Here is a 20,434-nt window from a genome sequence, read left to right as displayed (position 1 = left end):
TTTTACACATGCAGTACATGGCATGTTAAATTAGGGGTTGAGAGAGGTAGCAAATTTTCTGAATGATGGCAAACTGTAGAAATACCAGTTTCAATTAATAAATTAACTTGGGCATCTTCACATTTTTTGTACTTGATTGAGTTTGTTCTCCAAGCTGCTCCTGTTTGTAAACATGATGTTAAACTTTGCTGTTTTCCATTATGTGTATGTGGACTTGCATATGCATTCTGATTGTTGGCACCTTTCAGCCATTTTTTCTTTGCCTAGACTGTAGGTCAATTTGTCATGATTCTGTAGGTGAACTTTAAGGTTTATGGGAATACTAACCTTAATCAGCCAACAATGCTCCCTGCTCTATGACAGCACATTTACTATTGCCGCATTTAATGTTGTATTCAAAACACTTCCAAAGAGCGATTTGTCATTGTCTACCAGCCATGCTGATCTATGATAACTTCTCCGTAAGAAAAAGGTTAAATACAGAACTCCATTATCTACAGGCCTAGAAGGTTATGAAAAAAAACAAAAAACAGGTTCTACAGTATTCTGACACACATAATAATGTAAAATTGTGGGAGCTGGGGAGATAGGGACCCAAGGACTGAATTTTACCCCATTTAGCTTACTAAGGGAACCACAGAAAAAACAGTGTATGTAACTTAAGAATTAAGACTTAAGACTATCCTAAACTTGAATAGTCACAATATAGGAACCTCAAGTGGTCACTGAGCAGTTAAGTGAGAGCATGCAATTAATAGATAGATAGATAGATAGATAGATAGATAGATAGATAGATAGATAGATAGATAGATAGATAGATAGATAGATAGATAGATAGATAGATAGATAGATAGATAGATAGATAGATAGATAGATAGATAGATAGATAGATAGATAGATAGATAGATAGATACTTTATTAATCCCAAGGGGAAATTCACATACTCCAGAAGCAGCATACTGATAAAGAAAATATTAAATTAAAGAATGATAACAATGCAGGTATACAGACAGTCAATAACTTTGAATAATGTTAAAGTTTACCCCCGGGGTGGAATTGAAGAGTTGCATAGTGTGGGGGAGGAACAATCTCCTCGGTCTGTCAGTGGAGCAGGAAAGTGACAGCAGTCTGCTGCTGAAGCTGCTCCTCTGTCTGGAGATGATACTGTTTAGTGGATGCAGTGGATTCTCCATTATTGAATAGACGTATGGACAGTCGCAAAACCACTGAAATAGCATCATTCATTAAAATATACAATATTTATAGAGAGTGTGAATGTGCAAGGTCAAAACTTAAAATTATTTTTGTTAGCCATTAGAACACAACATAAGAACAGAAAGTATGGCATGTCAAATGTTAAGAAGAACAGAGGCAGGGTCCTTCAACTATCTATATTGAATGCAAGGTAATGTAGGAATAAATATTTAAAAACATTATTCTGGCACCAAAATAGTTTCACAATATCAGGTATTTTCATCTATGAATGCAAAACTAAGAAAAAGTAAAAATAGCAGTAAAAAACTAAAATACAAATATGTAAGTAAATAAAAACACTTTTCACTAGTTTGCGGAATCTAGGAAGTTTTATCAAGCTACCAATAAACTTTATATGATGTTCAGTAGAGATACTGCCAATTCAGTAACTGTAAAAAGAACTTATTTATAATAGCTTGTAAAAGTGGTCTGACTCATTGGTGCCAGAACAACACAGTAATCTCACCCTTAATGTAAGCAACACCAAAGACCTGGTTATACCGTATAAAGCTGGGTATGGCACCTGTTCAGGTCAACATAATAAAGTTCTGCAAAGGGTGGTAAGGGCAGCACAAAATATTACTGGCACCTTTCTGCCTTCAGGAAATATACAACACTTCCTTATTTAAAAAGACAAACAGTTTAATTAAAGACCTCAGCGATCCTGCACAGCCACTTTTCTTACTTCTTCATTCTGTCAAATGGAACAGGACCATTGGCTCTCACAGCAGCACAATAGATTCAGGGATAGTTTCTATCCACAAGTTTTTAAGGTTGCTGAATAGCCAATCATAAGAACAAATATTGTAGCATAACAAATAGTGCAAATAAATATTTTGTGTGTGTATGCATAGGTGTGTGTGTGTTGTAAGAAGTCACATAGCTTGCAGATCATTGGTTATGGCACCCATGACTGCCATAAAGTCCACCGACTCCATCATGCTGGTGAAAATCCTGGCTGACTACGCCATTGGAAGAAGACGCAAAGTTACATCAAAAGATTTAGGGCACTGCAGAGATGGCATAAACAGAAAAAAAATCAGAAAATGACTACAACAATCAGAGATGTCTTGTTTAAACGAGAGCCTTCTTCAGAATGTTCCAAGATGTCGTTAGAGCCAGTTATGACATGTGCAAGCCAAAATAGGTGTGTTCAGGAGGTCAGAAACTAGAATTACATCAGAGATGGAAGGACTTTCAATCATTATTTCTGCAGATGAGGAAAGAGACACAGCATTAGACCACAGCATCACTTTCTGGTTCGTAATGTAACAGTTATTAAATGAGCCTTGATGTTAACAGTACTTGAGATGGTCCCAACCCCCATTCTTGCTGTAGAACAGCTCTTGCCTGACTACAAACTTCCACCTTGGTGAGCTGGAGTTGTTGTTCTCCTACCTGAACCCGCAGACCTTGCAGTTGGTCAGGTAGCCCATGACTGCTGTTAACGTTGACCTATTCCTTCATGCTGGTTAAAATCCTGCTGACTACTCCACTGTAAGTAGACATAAGGAGATGTCAAAAAGAGTTGGGACACTGTACTGTAGTTTTGATCCCTGTATATTGTAATAGCCAAAAAGAAAAAAAAAAAGGAAATGACTGCAACAACCGGAGTTGTTTTGTTCAGATAAGAGCCTTCTTCAGAAGGCCGCAAGATGACATTAGAGCTGGTTATGATGTATACAAGCTGGAAGAAGCAGATTCATGAGGGCAGAAACCGGAAGTGACATCGGTGATGGAACAGCTGTCAATCATTCCTTCTGCAGTGGGGGAAAGAGAAAAGACATTAAGACCACACCCTCTGGCTCAAAGTGTAACAGTTTTTAAATGTGCCCTAAGGTGGTCTCTCAGATGAACATGCATGACTATATTATATATATATCTCACTAACTATGGATAAACCTAGTATGTCACATCTTCTTGATCAGTGCAATTGCTAGATTTTCTTCCTGCAGTATGCAAAATACTGTGTACATACTAGCTTCTTCCATCGTGCTATGACCAGAAAAGGAAAGACCTAGTAACTCCAAAAACTAAAACAACTCAATTTTGAAAAAAAACGGCAGTTACTAGGTTATTCCATTGCACATGAAATATATACAGTGTGTGTATATACTATATATATATATATATATATATATATATATATATATATATTGTGTTTTTGTGAGCTGTTCTGAGGAGTCACACAAGTAATAATTTACTTATGCTGTGTTCACATGACAGTAAAATTGATGGATGATTTGAAGGTGAATTCTGTGGCAATAGAATCTAGCAGCGCTTTGATCTGTTCTAGTACACTACTGGAGTACCTTTTAGTACAATTTATGTGTGTCTGTTCACTCTGGGAATTCTGGTTTCCTTCAGTAGTGCAAATTCTGAGAAAAGACAAGTAAAAAGGGATGGGCAAATTGTATCCATATATTGTTGAAAACAACAAGAAAAAATAAACTTTCAAAAAAGACCAACAAAGTAATGTCTTTCCATACGTGAGTTCAAAGCTGAACTGCCAAAGATGGCCGAACTTCCAGTCTTATGTGCTTCCGGCAGGAAGGGATGGGTTCAGGAGGCCAGACACTGGAAGTGATGTCAGAGATGGTAAGTTCATCAGTCTTCCAGTCTGCAAAGTGAGAAAATGAGAAGGCATTAGTACACAACACCAACTCGTGATTCAGAGGGCAATTACCATCAGCTGAGCCCTTAAGCTGTCTTCTAAATGCACACATGTGACAAAGCATATACTGTAAAGTGGACTGGTGACACAAAATTGATCAAGAGTAACAGAGTTGTTCATGAGTGTGCTCTGCAATGGGTTGGGGTTCTTTTCAGAGTTGGTTCTTGCCTTGATTCTAGTGCTGGTTTGGATTCATATCTCTTGCTTTTGTTTTTTTCATTCAATTTTATTTGGTTTTTTTTTTGTCATAGTTTATTCTTCATTCATTATCAAATAGATCACAGTAGGATGTATTCTTTTGATATTTGTTGTTTTAACTCCACAGTGTATGCCATGTGGTCCTGACAATAAGGGGCGTTGCTTTGGCCCCAGTATCTGCTGTTCTGAAGAGCTCGGCTGCTACATAGGAACCCCCGAGAGTGCACGCTGTCTGGAGGAAAGTTTTTTGTCTTCTCCATGTGAGGCTAGTGGTCGAGTGTGTGGACTGGAAGAGGATGGACACTGTGCAGCACCTGGGATCTGTTGTGATGAAGGTAAGCTAACATTTTTGCAAAGAAAACACCAAAGACTTCAATTTAAGTCCACCTGGACAGTTTTAGGAGAGTGGCAGAGATCTATATATATATATATATATATATATATATATATATATATATATATATATATATATATATATATATATATATATACTATTTTATACTATTTTATATTTTTTATATGGGCATTTCAAAAACATACTCAGATATAGCAAAGGTCAATACACTAATAACTGAGATCAGTTACCAAAGTTCATGGGGTAAAAGTTACGCATGAAGTGCTGAAAAAATATGTTGTTGCTATGGTGCTCAAACTAAAATAATTTTGTCAGTTTATTTGGACTTTTGAGGGACTAATGTCAGGAGATTCGTCACTCAGGTCCACTTCACAAAGCTTAAGTGGGGGTTTTACCTTAAAGCAAAAATCAAATGGAGGATGACTAAACAATTAACTATAACAAACTGTGACCCTTTTTAAGCTTACAAGGAAAAGTAATTTCTGAACTCTTCCATTTTCTCTTTCTTACCTTCCATTCTCTCTCTGTCTCTCCCTCTCCCTTTCTATCATTAGAATAAAAGCTTGAGTGCAACTCTGCTAAAAGTTTACTTGACTTTTAAAATCACATTGTATGAATACAACAATTGAGGAATAATTTTTCTGTTTTATTTTATTTTTTGGGTTTTTTAGAAGAAAGAATTTTTTTATGGACATTTGGATCCAAGTCACCACATTCTTCAGACCAAGAAAATTTGTCATGAACTAAAACAAAGTGAAATTGGCATAAATTATAGAACACAATATACCTTTATTTAAAATTAAGCATAACATTCTAATCCTATCTCTTGGTCATTGCAGAGAGCTGTCACATGGATGCCATATGCGCACAAGGAGAAATTTACAGTAGCCGCCTGGATGGAGGAATGTCTACCCCGGGAGAATTTGTCCTTAGATTACTTCATCTGGCAGATCGACAGTCTGAAAGGAAATAAGATTAGTGATCACCAAAATAATAATGTAAAATACTGCTGTTGATTAAATAACCCATTGACGGATTTATTTTTTAATCTAATTTTTAATGTTAATCTGACTTGGATTGAAAATATGTTTGTGGTATCAATAAAATAAACCTTTTACATCTGATTTAATCTTATTTTCAAAGTTACTTTATATGTGGTTTATAGAAAAGTCTTGAATCAATGGAGAAATCAAATATGTTTAAACAAATACTTTTTTTCTATGTACAAATACATTCCCAGATAAATACATCTGAAAGAGCAGCCTGAACAAAGAAATGCTCCAAAATGTACATCTAATCTGCATATTATAACAGAATTATGCCAAAGAGAGCAAAATATTAAAAAATAGAATGGTGTGTTTAATTTACCAAACACTCAACTATACATAAGCACAGTGTTCATACACTGATGCAACTTAAAACAGAGAAAATAACAATACTACTGCTAATATGGCTATATCTCAAAAGGTGTCAATCCCTTTCCTAGCTCACTTGCTCACCATTTTAACACAGCAACAAGTATTCTATTCTTCACCTCCCATCACTTTCTTCCTCATGACCTTGTTAAACCTGGCCTGTTTTTGTAGGTCTTCACTTTAACCCAACCTTTAATTAAAGACTTAAAGTACCAATATTTTGAGGCAGCTTTGATTCCTCTCCTGTGTTAACATACTGTTAAAAACGGAATCACTTCCATGGTTGGAAATGGGTCTATGGCTACAAAGCTACATTTACAACTGTAGGCATAACCCTAATAAGTTGTTAGGCAGTTTCTGGACAAGTTGGGAAAATGTGCTGCATTCTAACAGGTTAGAGAATTAAAAAAAACTTTGCTAATTTTCTGAAACCAGACATTTCAAAGAACAACATTATCCTTTTGCTAAACTGGAATGAAATACTGCCCTATGTCGGCAAGTAGAAATTTTGGCTGCTCACTAACTCTCTTTGATTTTTTTCTACTGTCTCTGCATTCCTTGGGCATCCAAGGCATCTAAAAAGCTTACCATCATGGGCAGTGCCAATACCTCTGCATGGGCATTGCCACTCTTAGCATGTGCTTTTCTTTCTCTAATCATATCTTTCAGGTATGTCAGCCTGTCCTGAGCCAATCTCTTTTGCCTGGCACCAATTACACTGAGCAATATAAAACTCTTATTTTGTTGTAGTAGAAATAGGAAACTCACAGACAACAGGCCTCTTCCACTGTCCAGATCTCGGAATAGCTTTGCCCAGCTGTGGGTAGACCATGCTTTGGTCTGTAATAACAAAATATTTGTACATTTTGATAGTGAGAATATTCAGAACATGATACATATGCTAATATAACCATAGCATCTATGAAAACTTATGCTATTTGAGTATTTGTCAGATATACAGGCATAGGAAAGGGTTTAAACAAGTTTAAAAGTGCCATATTCTGGCTATAAAAATGATCAATAAAGACCTACCAGCATGTAACAAAATCAAAACTTTTTTTTACAATACAGAACAAATCCTTTTGCCCATTTTGGCAGGATTTCCATGTTCACTGAGTAGCTGAGCCAATGTATCTCTTTTTATTTTCTTGTCAATTTTTTCACCTTCATTTTGGTTGCTCAGCTGAAAACATTGGCGCCACCTGTTGCTAGGCTTGCTTAGTGTTATTGCCAGAACCATAACTTTCCAGGTATGTGTCTTATTACTAACTAGCTAATACCCGCGGCTTTGCTTGAAAAGATCTTATTTAATAAATTGGCTGATATAAAAATATGGTCACAGTTTTATTTCAGCTTTTGATTAAGTAACAAGTCTGTGCTTGTATACAAAAAACACACAAAAAGAGCAAATATACTGAGCAAGGATCTACAATACTTCTCTGTATACAATGTTATATGTAGCAACCCCAGATTTCAGAATGAATAGGAAGCAAGGTGAACTCACTCTGGAGCACACCACATAAAGCTAGGCATGAGAAAGACAATCATCCCACAAATCCACTCCCACCTATTTTAGAGATTGACCTTGTGCTACGAATAAAACACACTTTAATTGGAAATTATAGGTTTTTAAATTGAAAAGGCAAGTCAGGCGGTATAAGAGTAATATACAGTATATACACAGTTTCTCCTTGACCAGAGCCAGTAAACATACATGCTTTAATTACATTTTTGTGTAAAGCTTTTATTTGCAGTCTTGTGCCATTGCACAGTTTAGGAGGATTTAAGTTTCTCAAAAGCGTAACTTGTGCTGTTATCTTCAAAATAAGTTTGTGCAAAGGAATGCCTGTGGGATTGAGCATATGCAAGAACTCCACTGGACAGGACTTTTAGGAAGTCACTGCGCACTGGGGAGATTCTGAAGGACTGGCAGATATTAGCCATCTGCATAAAAAGGGTGACTGGGCAGATCCAAGCAAGTATAGGCCAGTAAGCTTAACATGCAACAAAGGAAAATTAATTGAAGGAATTATTAAGGAGAGGATTGAGCAGCACATGACAAGAACAGGAGCTTTTCTGAACAGTCAGGATGGGTTCAGAAGAGGAAGGTCATGTTTTACTAACATGCTGTAATTCTAAGAGTAAGCAACAAAAAGATATTATCAATGTGGAGCATAAGATATTATTTATCTTGACTTTAAGAGTTCAGGGTGATGTTTTTAGATGGGTGCAGAATTGGCTCAAACACAGGAAGCAGAGGGTGATGGTGTGAGGAACATTATCAGAACTGGCTGATGTTAAGAGTGGTGTTTCACAGGGGTCAGTGCTAGGGCCGCTGCTATTTTCAAGGTAAATAAATGATTTGGATAGGAATATAAGTAACTAGCTGGTTAGGTTTGCAGATGATACTCAAGATAGGTGGATTGGCAGATAATATGGAATCTGTTAAATCATAACAGAAGGACTTGAACAGCATACAGGCTTGGGCAGATTTGGGGCAGATGAAATTTAATGTCAGTAAATGTAAAATATTACACATAGGAAGTAAAAATGTTAAGTTTGACTACACAATGGGAGTTCTGAAATTGAAAGTACACCTTATGAGACTCTACACTATCAACATCCTGGCAGAAGCAATTAAGTAGTCATACTGAATGTTATGTTATACAGCATGATGTGTGAAGTACAAGTCCAAGGAGGTTATACTCAAGCTTTATAATGCACTGGTGAGGCCTCATCTGGTGTACTGTGTGCAGTTTTGGTCTCTGAGCTGTACAAAAAGGACATATCAGTGCTAGAAAAGGTCCAAAGAAGAGCAACTAGGCTGATTCCATGGCTACAGGGGATGAAGTATGAGGAAAGGTTAAAAGAGCTTAGCCTTTTCAGTTTAAGCAAAAGAAGATTAAGAGGTGACATGATTGAAGTGTTTAGAATTATGAAGGGAATTATACAGCGGATCAAGAATATTATTTTAAAATTAGTCCATCAAGAACACGGGGACACAGTTGGAAACTTGGTAAGAGTAAATGTCACACAAACATTAGGAAGTTTTCTTTACACAGAGAACTATATACACTTGGAATAAGCTACCAAGTAGCGTGGTAGACAATAAGACTTTAGAAACTTTCAAAACTAGGTTTGATGTTTTTTAGAAGAATTAAGTGGACTATCAAGCTTTGTTGGACTGAATGGCCTGTTCTCATCTTGATTGTTCTAATATTCTAATGTTCTAATGTACAGCTTCGTCAACCTCTACTACTGAGTCAATTGAATCATATGTAATTTCGTGAGTATTTAGCATTGCTACAAGACAGTTGTTAAATGTTGTAGCTTTATCATTTTTAAGTGTTACTGTAGATTTAGAAGTAAGTGTTCTATATCAGGATATATCTTTTCCATTAATATCTCTATGTCATCTATTAAAGTACATAAATTGTCTGGGATTTTTATTTTTCCTTCATTCTCCTCTATTCTACCATCCCCTAATTTAAATAATAGATCTGAAAACTCTTGTGCTTTCAAGTCACCCATCAAATGCACTCATATTTTTTAGGTCTTAATATTTTTATTTTCGGCCACATATTGGACACATACAGTTAGGTCCAAAAATATTTGGACAGAGACAACTTTTTTCTAATTTTGGTTCTGTACATTACCACAATGAATTTTAAATGAAACAACTCAGATGCAGTTGAAGTGCAGACTTTCAGCTTTAATTCAGTGGGGTGAACAAAACGATTGCATAAAAATGTGAGGCAACTAAAGCATTTTTTAACACAATCCTTCATTTCAGGGGCTCAAAAGTAATTGGACAAATTAAATAACTGGAAATAAAATGTTCATTTCTAATACTTGGTTGAAAACCTTCTGCTGGCAATGACAGCCTGAAGTCTTGAACTCATGGACATCACCAGATGCTGGGTTTCCTCCTTTTTAATGCTCTGCCAGGCCTTTACTGCAGCGGCTTTCAGTTGCTGTTTGTTTGTGTGCCTTTCTGTCTGAAGTTTAGTCTTCAACAAGTGAAATGCATGCTCAATTGGGTTAAGATCAGGTGACTGACTTGGCCATTCAAGAATTTTCCACTTCTTTGCTTTAATAAACTCCTGGGTTGCTTTGGCTGTATGTTTTGGGTCATTGTCCATCTGTATCATGAAACGCTTTGACTGCATTTAGCTGGATTTGAGCAGACAATATGTCTCTGAACACCTCAGAATTCATTCGGCTGCTTCTGTCCTGTGTCACATCATCAATAAACACTAGTGTCCCAGTGCCACTGGCAGCCATGCACGCCCAAGCCATCACACTACCTCCACCTGTTTTACAGATGATGTGGTATGCTTTGGATAATGAGCTGTTCCACGCCTTCTCCATTCTTTTTTCTTGCCATCATTCTGGTAGAGGTTGATCTTGGTTTCATCTGTCCAAAGAATGTTTTTCCAGAACTGTGCTGGCTTTTTTAGATGTCCAATTTAGCCTTTCTATCCTTGAGGCTTATGAGTGGCTTGCACCTTGCAGTGCACCCTCTGTATTTACTTTTATGCAGTTTTCTCTTTATGGTAAGACTTGGATATCGATACGCCTACCCCCTGGAGATTGTTGTTCACTTGGTTGGCTGTTGTGAAGGGGTTTCTCTTCACCATGGAAATGATTCTGCGATCATCCACCACTGTTGTTTTCCGTGGACGTCCAGGTCTTTTTGCGTTGCTGAGTTCACCAGTGCTTGCTTTCTTTCTCAGGATGTACCAAACTGTAGATTTTGCCACTTGTAATATTGTAGCAATTTCTCGGATGGGTTTTTTTCTGTTTTTGCAGCTTAAGGATGGCTTCTTTCACCTGCATGGAGAGCTCCTTTGACCGCATGTTCTCTGTTTACAGCAAAATCTTCCACATGCAAGCACCACACCTCCAATCAACTCCAGGCTTTTTATCTGCTTAATTGATAATGACATAACGACGGACTTGCCCACACCTGCCCATGAAATAGCCTTTGAGTCAATTGTCCAATTACTTTTGAGCCTCTGAAATGAAAGGATTGTGAAAAAAAATGCTTTAGTTGCCTCATATTTTTATGTAATCATCTTGTTCACCCCACTGAATTAAAGCTGAAAGTCTGCACTTCAACTGCATCCGAGTTGTTTCATTTAAAATTCATTGTGGTAATGTACAGAACCAAAATTAGAAAAAAGTTGTCTCTGTCCAAATATTTATGGACCTAACTGTAGTCTCACCCCCTTAGGGTAGGAGTTTTGCAAAATTCATTCCTATCTCTCACCTAGACTCTAAAACAAACCTCCATGACTCATTTCACAATTCTTGGTCTTGTGGTTTAGTAATGTTTTTTCTTTAGAAGGCAATTTGTCTGTATTGGGATATACCTTCTTCATTAATAGCTCTATGTTATTTCCTAGATTCAATAATAGATCTGAAAACTCTTGTGCTTTCAAGTCACTCATCAAACGCATTCTCATATTTTTTTAAGCCTCATGATTTTTATTTTTGGCCACATATAGGATGGGTAGTTTCACCCCCTTAGAGTAACCCAGCCACAGGGGATACACAAAGCAGTGTATTACTTTGGGAAGGTCCCAAGCCTGAATAATGAGGAGGGTTACCAGTGTAAAATTTTGTCAGATCATTATGTGGACAGCAATACAGACTTCCATTCTGGATCGGTCGAGGCCTAAGTTAACAATGGTTGCCACCAGTACTATTAGCCAACAGGGTGCTGGCGGAAATTGGGCTACTGCTGGCCGAAGAAACAGAAGAAGAGGAGGAATGTGTTTCCATAGACAGGAGAAGATGGAGAAGGTAAAGTGAGTGGAAGTGATGGTAGGAACTTTGAATGTTAGCAGTATGACTGGTAAGGGATGATAGTTAGCTAATGTGATGGAGAGAAAGAAGGTTGATATATTGTGCATGCAAGAGACTAAATGGAAGGCGCGTAAAGCCAGGAGGATAGGAGGCTGGTTCAAATTGTTATGTCATGGTGTGGATGGAAGGATAAATGGTGTAGGAGTTATCCTGAAGGAACAGTATGTCAGAATTGTTTTGGAGGTGAAAAGATTGTCAGACAGTGATGAAAACTGAAATTGAAGGTGTTGTGATGAATGTTGTTAGTGCATATTCCCCACAAGTTGGGTGTGCGATGGATGACAAAGAAGATTTCTGGAGTGAGTTGGATGAAGTAGTGGAGAGTGCACCCAAGGGAGAGACACACATCAGCAGCCTCTCCAGGTCCTGCAGATATCTTCTTTACAACATCAGGAGAATCCGCCCCTTTCTCACTACAGAGGCTACTCAGCTTCTCGTCCAGACCTTGGTCATCTCTAAGCTGGACTACTGCAACTCTCTGATGTCTGGACTTTCACTAAAGGCAACACGACCACTTCAATTGATCCAGAATGCAGCTGCAAGACTCGTTTTTAATATTCCCAAATTCTCTCACACTACACCTCTGCTGCGGAACCTGCACTGGCTCCCTGTGGCTGCCCGCATCAGGTTCAAAACCCTAACACTTGCCTTTAAGGCCAAAACTGGAACTGCACCACCTTACATATCAGCACTGGTTAAGCAGCGTGTCACTTCTCGCTCTCTCAGAACATCAAGCACTGCTCGTCTTGAACCACCCTTACTTAAAAGAAGAGGACGACATGCATCAAGACTCTTTGCAGTGTTGGCTCCTCAGTGGTGGAACGAACTTCCTCTTGCTGTACGAACAGCGGAGACCCTCACTGTCTTCAAACGTCGTCTGAAGACACACTTCTTTAAACAGCACTTGGGGGACTAAAGTCCCCATACTTTTTTTTTTCTACCCTTTCTCTTTATATATAAAAAAAAAAAAAAAAAAAAATTTGTACTAAACTTACTCTTTTCTTCTAGCATGGTTTTGTGTACAACTTGGTCAGCGGTAACTTGTTTAATGACAGTAGATTTAATCCTAGCCTAAAAAGACTGAAGAACAGTCGTAGACTACTAAGCACTGTTGTAAGTCGCTCTGGATAAGAGCGTCTGCTAAATGTTGTAAATGTAAATGTAAATGAGAGAGAGTGGGGATTGGGGGAGATTTCATTGGACATATTAGTAAAAGGAACAGAGAAGATGATGAGATGATGAATAGGTACAGAGAGGAAAGCAGAAGGTCAGATGATAGTGGATTTTACGAAAAGGTTGGGCAAGGCTGTGGTGATTACGTATCTTAAGAATAGGGAGAAACATAAGGTGATGTACAAGAGTGGAGGGAGATGCACACAGGTAGTTTATGTCCTATGTGGAAGGGTTAGTCTAAAGGAGATCGTAGACTGCAAAGTGGTGGCAGGCAATAGCATAGTTAGGCAGCATAGGATTGTTGTCTGTAGGAAGACATTGGAGATCAAGAAGAGGAGATGAGTGAGGGCAGAGCCAAGGATTAAATGGTGGAAGCTGAAAAAGGAAGACTGCAAAGTTGAATTCAGTGAGGAGGTAAGACAGGCACTGACTGGCAGTGAAGAGTTTCCAGACAGCTGGGCAACTGCAGCAGAAATAGTAAGGGTGCTTGGCATGACATCTGGACAGAGGAAGGAGGAAAGGAAACCTGGTGGTGGAATGGGGAAGAACAGGAGAGTATACAGAGGAAGAGGTTGGTGAAGAAGTGGGATAGTCAGAGAGATGCAGAAAGTAGACAAGAGTACAAGGAGATAAGGCACAAGGTGAAGAGAGAGGTGGCGAAGGCTAAAGAAAAATTGTATGATGAGAGGTTGGACACTAAGGAGGGAGAAAAAGACCTGTACTGATTAGCTAAACAGAGGGATCAAGCTGGAAAAATATGCAGCAGGTTAGGGTGATAAAGGATAAAGATGGAAACTTACTCACAAGAGAGGAAAGTGTCTTGCAGATGGAAAGAGTACTTTGAGAGGCTGATGAATGAAGAGAATGAGAGAGAGAAGATGTTGGATTATGTGGAGATAGTGAATCAGGAAATGCAACGGATTAGCAAGGAGGAAGTAAGGACAGCTATGAAGAGGATGAAAAATGGAAAGGCCGTTGGTCCAGATGACATACCTGTTGAAGAATGGAGGTGTTTAGGAGATGCTGTATTTACATGCTTTATTTAAGTGAACTTGTATGTATCTTTTCTCATTATTTTGAGAAGAGTTGAGAAAGACCAAAAAGGTTGAAAAGCAATTCCTTTGAAATAGAAATAATGCAATAAAGTGAAGATAAACAGCCTTATCAAAATATTAAATGAAAGGAAAATGTCTTACTATGGTTGTGATTTATTTTATTTAAACTAATTCTATCAAATTTTAATTATGTTGGTGTTTTTTGAGCAAAATTGGGGGCCATAGAATATGGTGGCCCTGAAGTACAATATACAAAAATAAATTAAATCATGCAAAAACAAATCAGAAAACACAGAAACAAATTGCAAACACAAATCAGAAAACACAAAAACAAATTAGAAACAACAAATGTAAATGGAGCAGCACATAACCCAAATGGAGGCAGAAAAAACAGTGAAAACTGTTTAATCCCAGCTTTTCAATGAGTGGTGTGGTAGAAGCAAGAATGCTGTAAGGTAACAGATATTCCTTATCTTTTGTAGATATTTTTGTACTTTGTCAGAAATTATAACGTTTGCCAAACATATTTCAGTATTTTAATTGGTGATGAAGCTTATACTTTATGCCAACAGCACTCCACATTGAAAAACGTTTAATGTTGACCTTTTTTTCTTACATTAGTATACATGCTACTGACATGTGTTATTTAACATACACAATGTAGTGTTTGTATGACAAGTTTTATCCTAGTATTATTAATTTTTCATATCAACAAGGCGTCAACCTAAAATGTATTGTAACAACTTGGGGGTGAGAGAGAAGTAGAAATGGAATCAGTTGCTTTAAGGCAGACTGCTGGATGTGTCCCTAAAACATTACTGTCCAATTCTTCAGCACATACATGCTACCTGACTCCATGTCACTTCGCTTGCCCAGGGTCAGAGGCAACCCATACACCACAGTTTCCCCCCGGTTTCCTTGAAACGACCCAAGGCCAAGATATATAAAATTCCTAAAAAAGATAAGAGATGTATTTTACCTTTTAGCGTTCTCAGTTTCACCACACCACTCGTTGAAAAGCTGGGATTAAATCGTGATGAACTTCAGTTTTCACTGTTTTTTCTGCCTCCATTTGGGTTATGCACTGCTCTTTTGGTTTTCATGCTTCTCAATTTGTGTGCACAGTCTTCATTTTGTCTACGTGCTGCTCCATTTGCATTTGTTGTTTCTGATTTGTTGTTGCAAATTCAATTTAATTTTTACACATTCAATTCATTTTTGCATTTTCTAATATTTTTTTGCTCTTCCAATTTGTTTTGCGTATTCAATTTGTTTTTGCATTTTCTGATTTGTTTTTGCTCATTCAATTTGATTTTGCATTTTCTCATTTGTTTTTGCACATTCAAATTGTTTTTGCATGTGTAGATAGCGCTTTGAGTACTGAGAAAAGTGCTATATAAATGTAATGAATTATTATTACCATTATTTCCAGTTTATTTTGGGTTTGTGTACTTTTTGGTATTTGAAATTTCGTTTCAGAAAATATCATTTAAAAAACGAAAAAGAGACACTTATTTGATTTTCAACTTGAAAGGGAAAAATTAAAAATGCAAAACAATTACTTTTTTTCTTTTGTTCTTTCGCACATCAGAGAAGAAAAATGCAAGAAACAAGAACGAGAAAACGTCCTTTATTTATTTTGTCTGAATCAGACGTTTTTGTAGGTCAGCAACCTGGGGGGTATTTTCCATATGTCGCGTAAATCATCTGAGATCAGATGCCTCATCTTGGATGAGTTAATGCCAGTGAAACTCATCCTGGATAAGTCAGTTTTTCAAACGCAGCGGTGTATTAGATTAGTCTAGCTGGATCTAATCATCCAAGATGAATGCGCGCGCCCGCGCTGATTGAAAAGCCCATATACATTGACTCTAGAAAACATGATCAGCAAGTCTTTGATAGGCTGCAACAAAATGACAAAAGAACGGGTGCATTTTTTTCACACAAGTTGAGCAGGACCGTTTTATTCGAAGGACATGAAGAATTTCAAGATTTAATATGCACAAGGTGTAACACTGCAAAAGCAGCCCAAACCAGAAAAGACGGCTGGCAAAAAGTGGCCGACAAATTAAATGCTAAGTAGTGTGCATTGTACTTACTGAATGCATCGTTTCATTTCCTATGTGTCAGATTAATTATTATTTAATATGTCATAATTCCAGATCAAACGTGAGCACAAGGAGAACATGGGAACAGGTTAAAGTAAAGTACAAGAATATATTTCAAACTGGTAAATATTAGTATATAACTATTTAAAGAATTGTTAACATAAATAATCATACATAATATAAAAAACATTCATTTTAAAGCTAATAAGCAAAAAAAAAAAACAGGTGGAGGTCCACGTGGTCCAGACCTAACCCCTGCAGAAAAGTCAAAATGTCCATCACCCTGTTTCTGAGGGCATTCCAGGGGGAAGCTCCTCCCTAGAACTAGTGGCAGGATGCAGTGGTCACTTCAGATGGTCATTGCATATATTTGTCCTCAATGTGTGCCATAGGTAGTCATATCCCTAGAACTTGTGTCAGACCAACGAGATATTGACGAAGGTCAAATATTTGATGAAAACACTGTGTCTGATTATTCATCAGGAGGAGAGGTTCATTTTCCAAATAATGTTTGATCAGACTCCACTCTGATCAGTTCCATGTGCCCCAATCACATTTGGAAATCCAGGGTAATGAGAATGTTAGGCTGATTGTGAGATTCTTCATGGAACTGTGGGTATTTTTGCCTGTGTATTGCCTACCTGCAACAGCATGAAACACCTCTTTTATTGTCTGCACACACAGGTGTCCAGGAAACATTATGAAAACCCGAAGAAAATATTTCAGAGGTAAACAGACTTTACGAATTGCCTGGCAAACTGCATTTTTAGATAGATTTTCCACATCGCCTAAAAAACCTCAAAGCAATGCATACTGTCTGTGTGGTTGTGAGAGCCCGTCTTTGCCTAGTTTGACTTTGAATATAAGGTGGTAATAAATCCTTGAGGTTCAATGTTCCCCCTTGGCTAAAGCGGTATCTTTTGAAAAGAATTTCCTCCGGGAGCAATAAAGGATCTTCCTGATCGCACAAAACCCTCTCTATATGAAATTTTCTTCTTATAATTTGAGCACCGATATCAATTGGTCGCTCATTTATGAACGGTGAAGCCATGACTGAATGAATTCCATGCACAAACACTGATTAAGTGTGTGAGCTAATACTTGTTTACATAGAACAAACCTGCTCCAAGCAGGTTTGAGGATTTGGATATGCTGCTATGACAACAGATCCAGCAAGAGTTTCGAAAAACCGACAGATCCAGGATCAGGCCAAATCGTCAACAATTACATTCGGCTAAACGAGTAATCCACGTACGAAAAATACCCCCTAGTGTGTAGACTGGTTTGCAAAGTTTGTATTTTTACCTGAAAGATGCGACTCAGTTTTTCTGCAGTCATGTCCTCATCCCGGTGTGTCACTCTTTTACTGTTCCAAAAACAACATAATGGTTCATCCTCTGCTGATGCCAGTGTAACTTCAAGGCCGTCGATCAATGTGTTGTGAGGTCTGTTCGCATGTGTTGTCAAAAATTGCGCAGAAGAAGAAGTACTTACCCGGTTTCAAACTATGAAAATGTGTCTGTTTTGTTGTTTTTGAGCTATTACACTTTCATTATTTGAATCACAAATAAATCCAGAAAAGTATGTGTAATTTTAAGTTTATGACTGCTATTTCTTACCATAGAATTACAAAATACCTTATTTTCCCTCATTTTATTATTTAATCAAAAATTAAAATCTGAAAATTCCTTTCATTTTTGTCTTTTTCATTTTTGTTTCTAAAATGAAATTTCAAATACCAAAAAGAACACGGACCGTTTTTGCATTTTCTGCTTTGTTTTTCCTTTTCCAGTTTGTTTTTGTGTTTTCTCATTTGTTTTTGTGCATGCAAGTTGTTTTTGCGGTTTCTGATTTGTTTTTGTGTTTTCTCATTGGCTTTTGAGTATTGAATTTGTTTTTGCATTTTCTGATTTTTTTTTGGCTTTTTGTGCTTTGTGTTTCCAGTTTGTTTTTGTACTTTCTGATTTGTTTTTGCACAAGTTAATTTGTTTTTGCACATTGTACTTCAAGGCTACCATAATAGACTACTTACATTTTTTTAATTGAAATTAATGATAATTATGTGTTCAAATTAAATAAATTAACCTCATGAAGGGGTTTTCAGGAAGAGATTAGCTTTGTAAACTCGGGGGATCCTTTACCGATAAAAATAATTGCATTTACTGTACATTCTTAGCCATACAACCATTCACACTTCAACAGAGATTCATGTATTTGGCTCAAAAAGACAAAAAAATGGATATTTGTCCTAAGAATAATCAATGTTATATTACATCAGAAAACACCAAAAAATATAAACTGAAAAAAACAAAAGCATTCAAAATCTGAAATATTTTTGTGGAAAACAATGCACATTTACATAAGAACAGATTCAAGATTCACTGACCCACCAAAATCTTCACTGAATTTAGTTTCCTTACCTCTTTAAAATAAAGGAGACTGTGATTAACACTAGAATTACGAGAGTCTACGAAAAAACTCGTAGATCCAGCCCACCTTAAAACCATTCGCAGCTCTCTTTTGTCTTCTAAATGTGCCGATTAAGACGAGCCAGCAAGCAGCCGGCTATTCCATCCCCCACCGTCGCAGAGCGTTCACTAAGTTTTCCCAGCTCTTGCCTTGTTTGATTATCTGGGAGTGACTGAACTGCTAGAGTTTTAGTGTGGAAATAATAGATCGCTATTTGAAACACACACAGTTCATGTGTGTTCCATTTCTACAGCAAACGTTTTTCATATTTTAGTAGTAAATGACAAAATGTAGGCATAAACTATATAATGTATGAAGCCTGAAGTCCAAAGATCAAGTAAAAACACTTCCACAAAAGGTTCAAGACTGATACAATAGCTTCTGTGGCGTAGCGGTAAGATTTGCTGACTTGTATTTGAGAGTCCCCGGTTCGATCCCCACTCACTCCTATATTTGCCGTTTTCAGTAGTGAGCTCCTCTTTTTGTTAATATTATACAGTACACACATACATTTGCTTTGCGTCTGTAACACACGGTGTGCATTTATAGGACTTGTAAAAGTTACCGTTTTTTTTTACTTTTATTCTCTCTAAATCACAATCACGATACATACTACCCCCCCACCCCCACCCCCCCCCAACCAGGGATCTGGCGCTGTCATTTTTTATTTGAAATGGAATAAAAGGAGATGTGAGTGGTGTTTTGAGACAATGGAACTGGACATTCTCTCATCTGGAGGGATAAAAGCTGACACACAAACACTGGCGAATCTGCCTTCTTCGTATCTCACCGTCACTTGATTTTTTTATTCGGTTTTATTGAGTGTTCCTGCTCATGCTGAATTAGAGTGCACCTTATGATGACTGATGTCAAAACAACAAAAAAACACAGACGTAGGTATATATGATATTTGTAATTATTCGTTTTATGACCTGTATAGTACATTTCGGAAAATTTTGTGGCAGGGATGCAACATTATTCATATTATTCATATTAATTCGCATAACATCTTGCGTTTTGTAATCAGTGAATGCGTATTTTTTTTTCCCGATCTTGCCAGTCCCCACATGTTGCTGTGTGCTGTTTCTTTTGTATACTCCAGGACATGCAGAGGATAGAATAGTACAGAGCAGTAAGTTCAGCGTTATATGCAGTAATCAGATTCAAATGTTAACTGTTCACACACACGCAAGGATAGTCTTTCCTACATTTACAACGTGTGTACCTGTTACAATGTACACGCTTCTCTCTATGCTGTGGTTCCTATTACACACCTGAAAGAAAGAGACAATATATGTGAAAACATCATCGCACTAATGCAATATTATTTGAAAACGAACAGCGTCAGATCGGGTGTGGATTTATGTTGGCGCTATTACTGAAAGAACAAAGATCAACATATGCGTTGATCCAGCAGAACTGAATAAGCTCACACGCTCGTTAACTTTAAAATGTCAATCGTGGTTATTTCTGTTGATTAATTCATGCTTTTTTACTTAGAGTCAGAACAGGAGCTTTTTCAGCTTATTCAGCTTCTGATCTGACTCAAACAGTGCCAGTATAACTTCACATCCGATTTGACGCTGTTCGTTTTCAAATAATTTTGCATTACTTCGACGATGTTTTCTGATTGGTACTATTCGCGTCATAAAATGATTTCTTCAAAACGTCACATATATTTGTCTCTTTCTTTTTTTAAAATGTGTGTTGTAGCACTCAGCAACTGGCCACCTGCATGTTCTTGCGCACACTGAATAAGACAGCGCTACATGCAATCATCAGATTCAAATGTTAACAGTTATATAGCACGGAATGGAAATCAGCAGTTCTTAGCATTCCACCACGCAAGCTGTCATATCAAC

At 37.3% G+C, this 20,434-nt stretch overlaps 1 protein-coding gene across 1 annotated transcript in view; it reads left to right on the top strand.

Annotated features, from left to right (window-relative positions):
* Positions 1–5,605, top strand: part of LOC114655054 (oxytocin-neurophysin 1-like) — a 35,404-nt gene extending 29,799 nt beyond the window's left edge. The window contains exons 2-3 of the mRNA XM_028805960.2: positions 4,254–4,461; positions 5,321–5,605. Of these exons, the coding sequence (XP_028661793.1) occupies positions 4,254–4,461; positions 5,321–5,454 (342 nt within the window). The 3' untranslated portion in view covers positions 5,455–5,605. The remainder of the gene's footprint in view (positions 1–4,253; positions 4,462–5,320) is intronic.
* The last annotated feature ends 14,829 nt before the right edge of the window (positions 5,606–20,434 follow it).

The sequence above is a fragment of the Erpetoichthys calabaricus genome, chromosome 7, assembly GCF_900747795.2.
Source record: "Erpetoichthys calabaricus chromosome 7, fErpCal1.3, whole genome shotgun sequence".
Taxonomy (NCBI): domain Eukaryota; kingdom Metazoa; phylum Chordata; class Cladistia; order Polypteriformes; family Polypteridae; genus Erpetoichthys; species Erpetoichthys calabaricus.
This window is presented reverse-complemented; position numbering and strand designations above follow the sequence as displayed.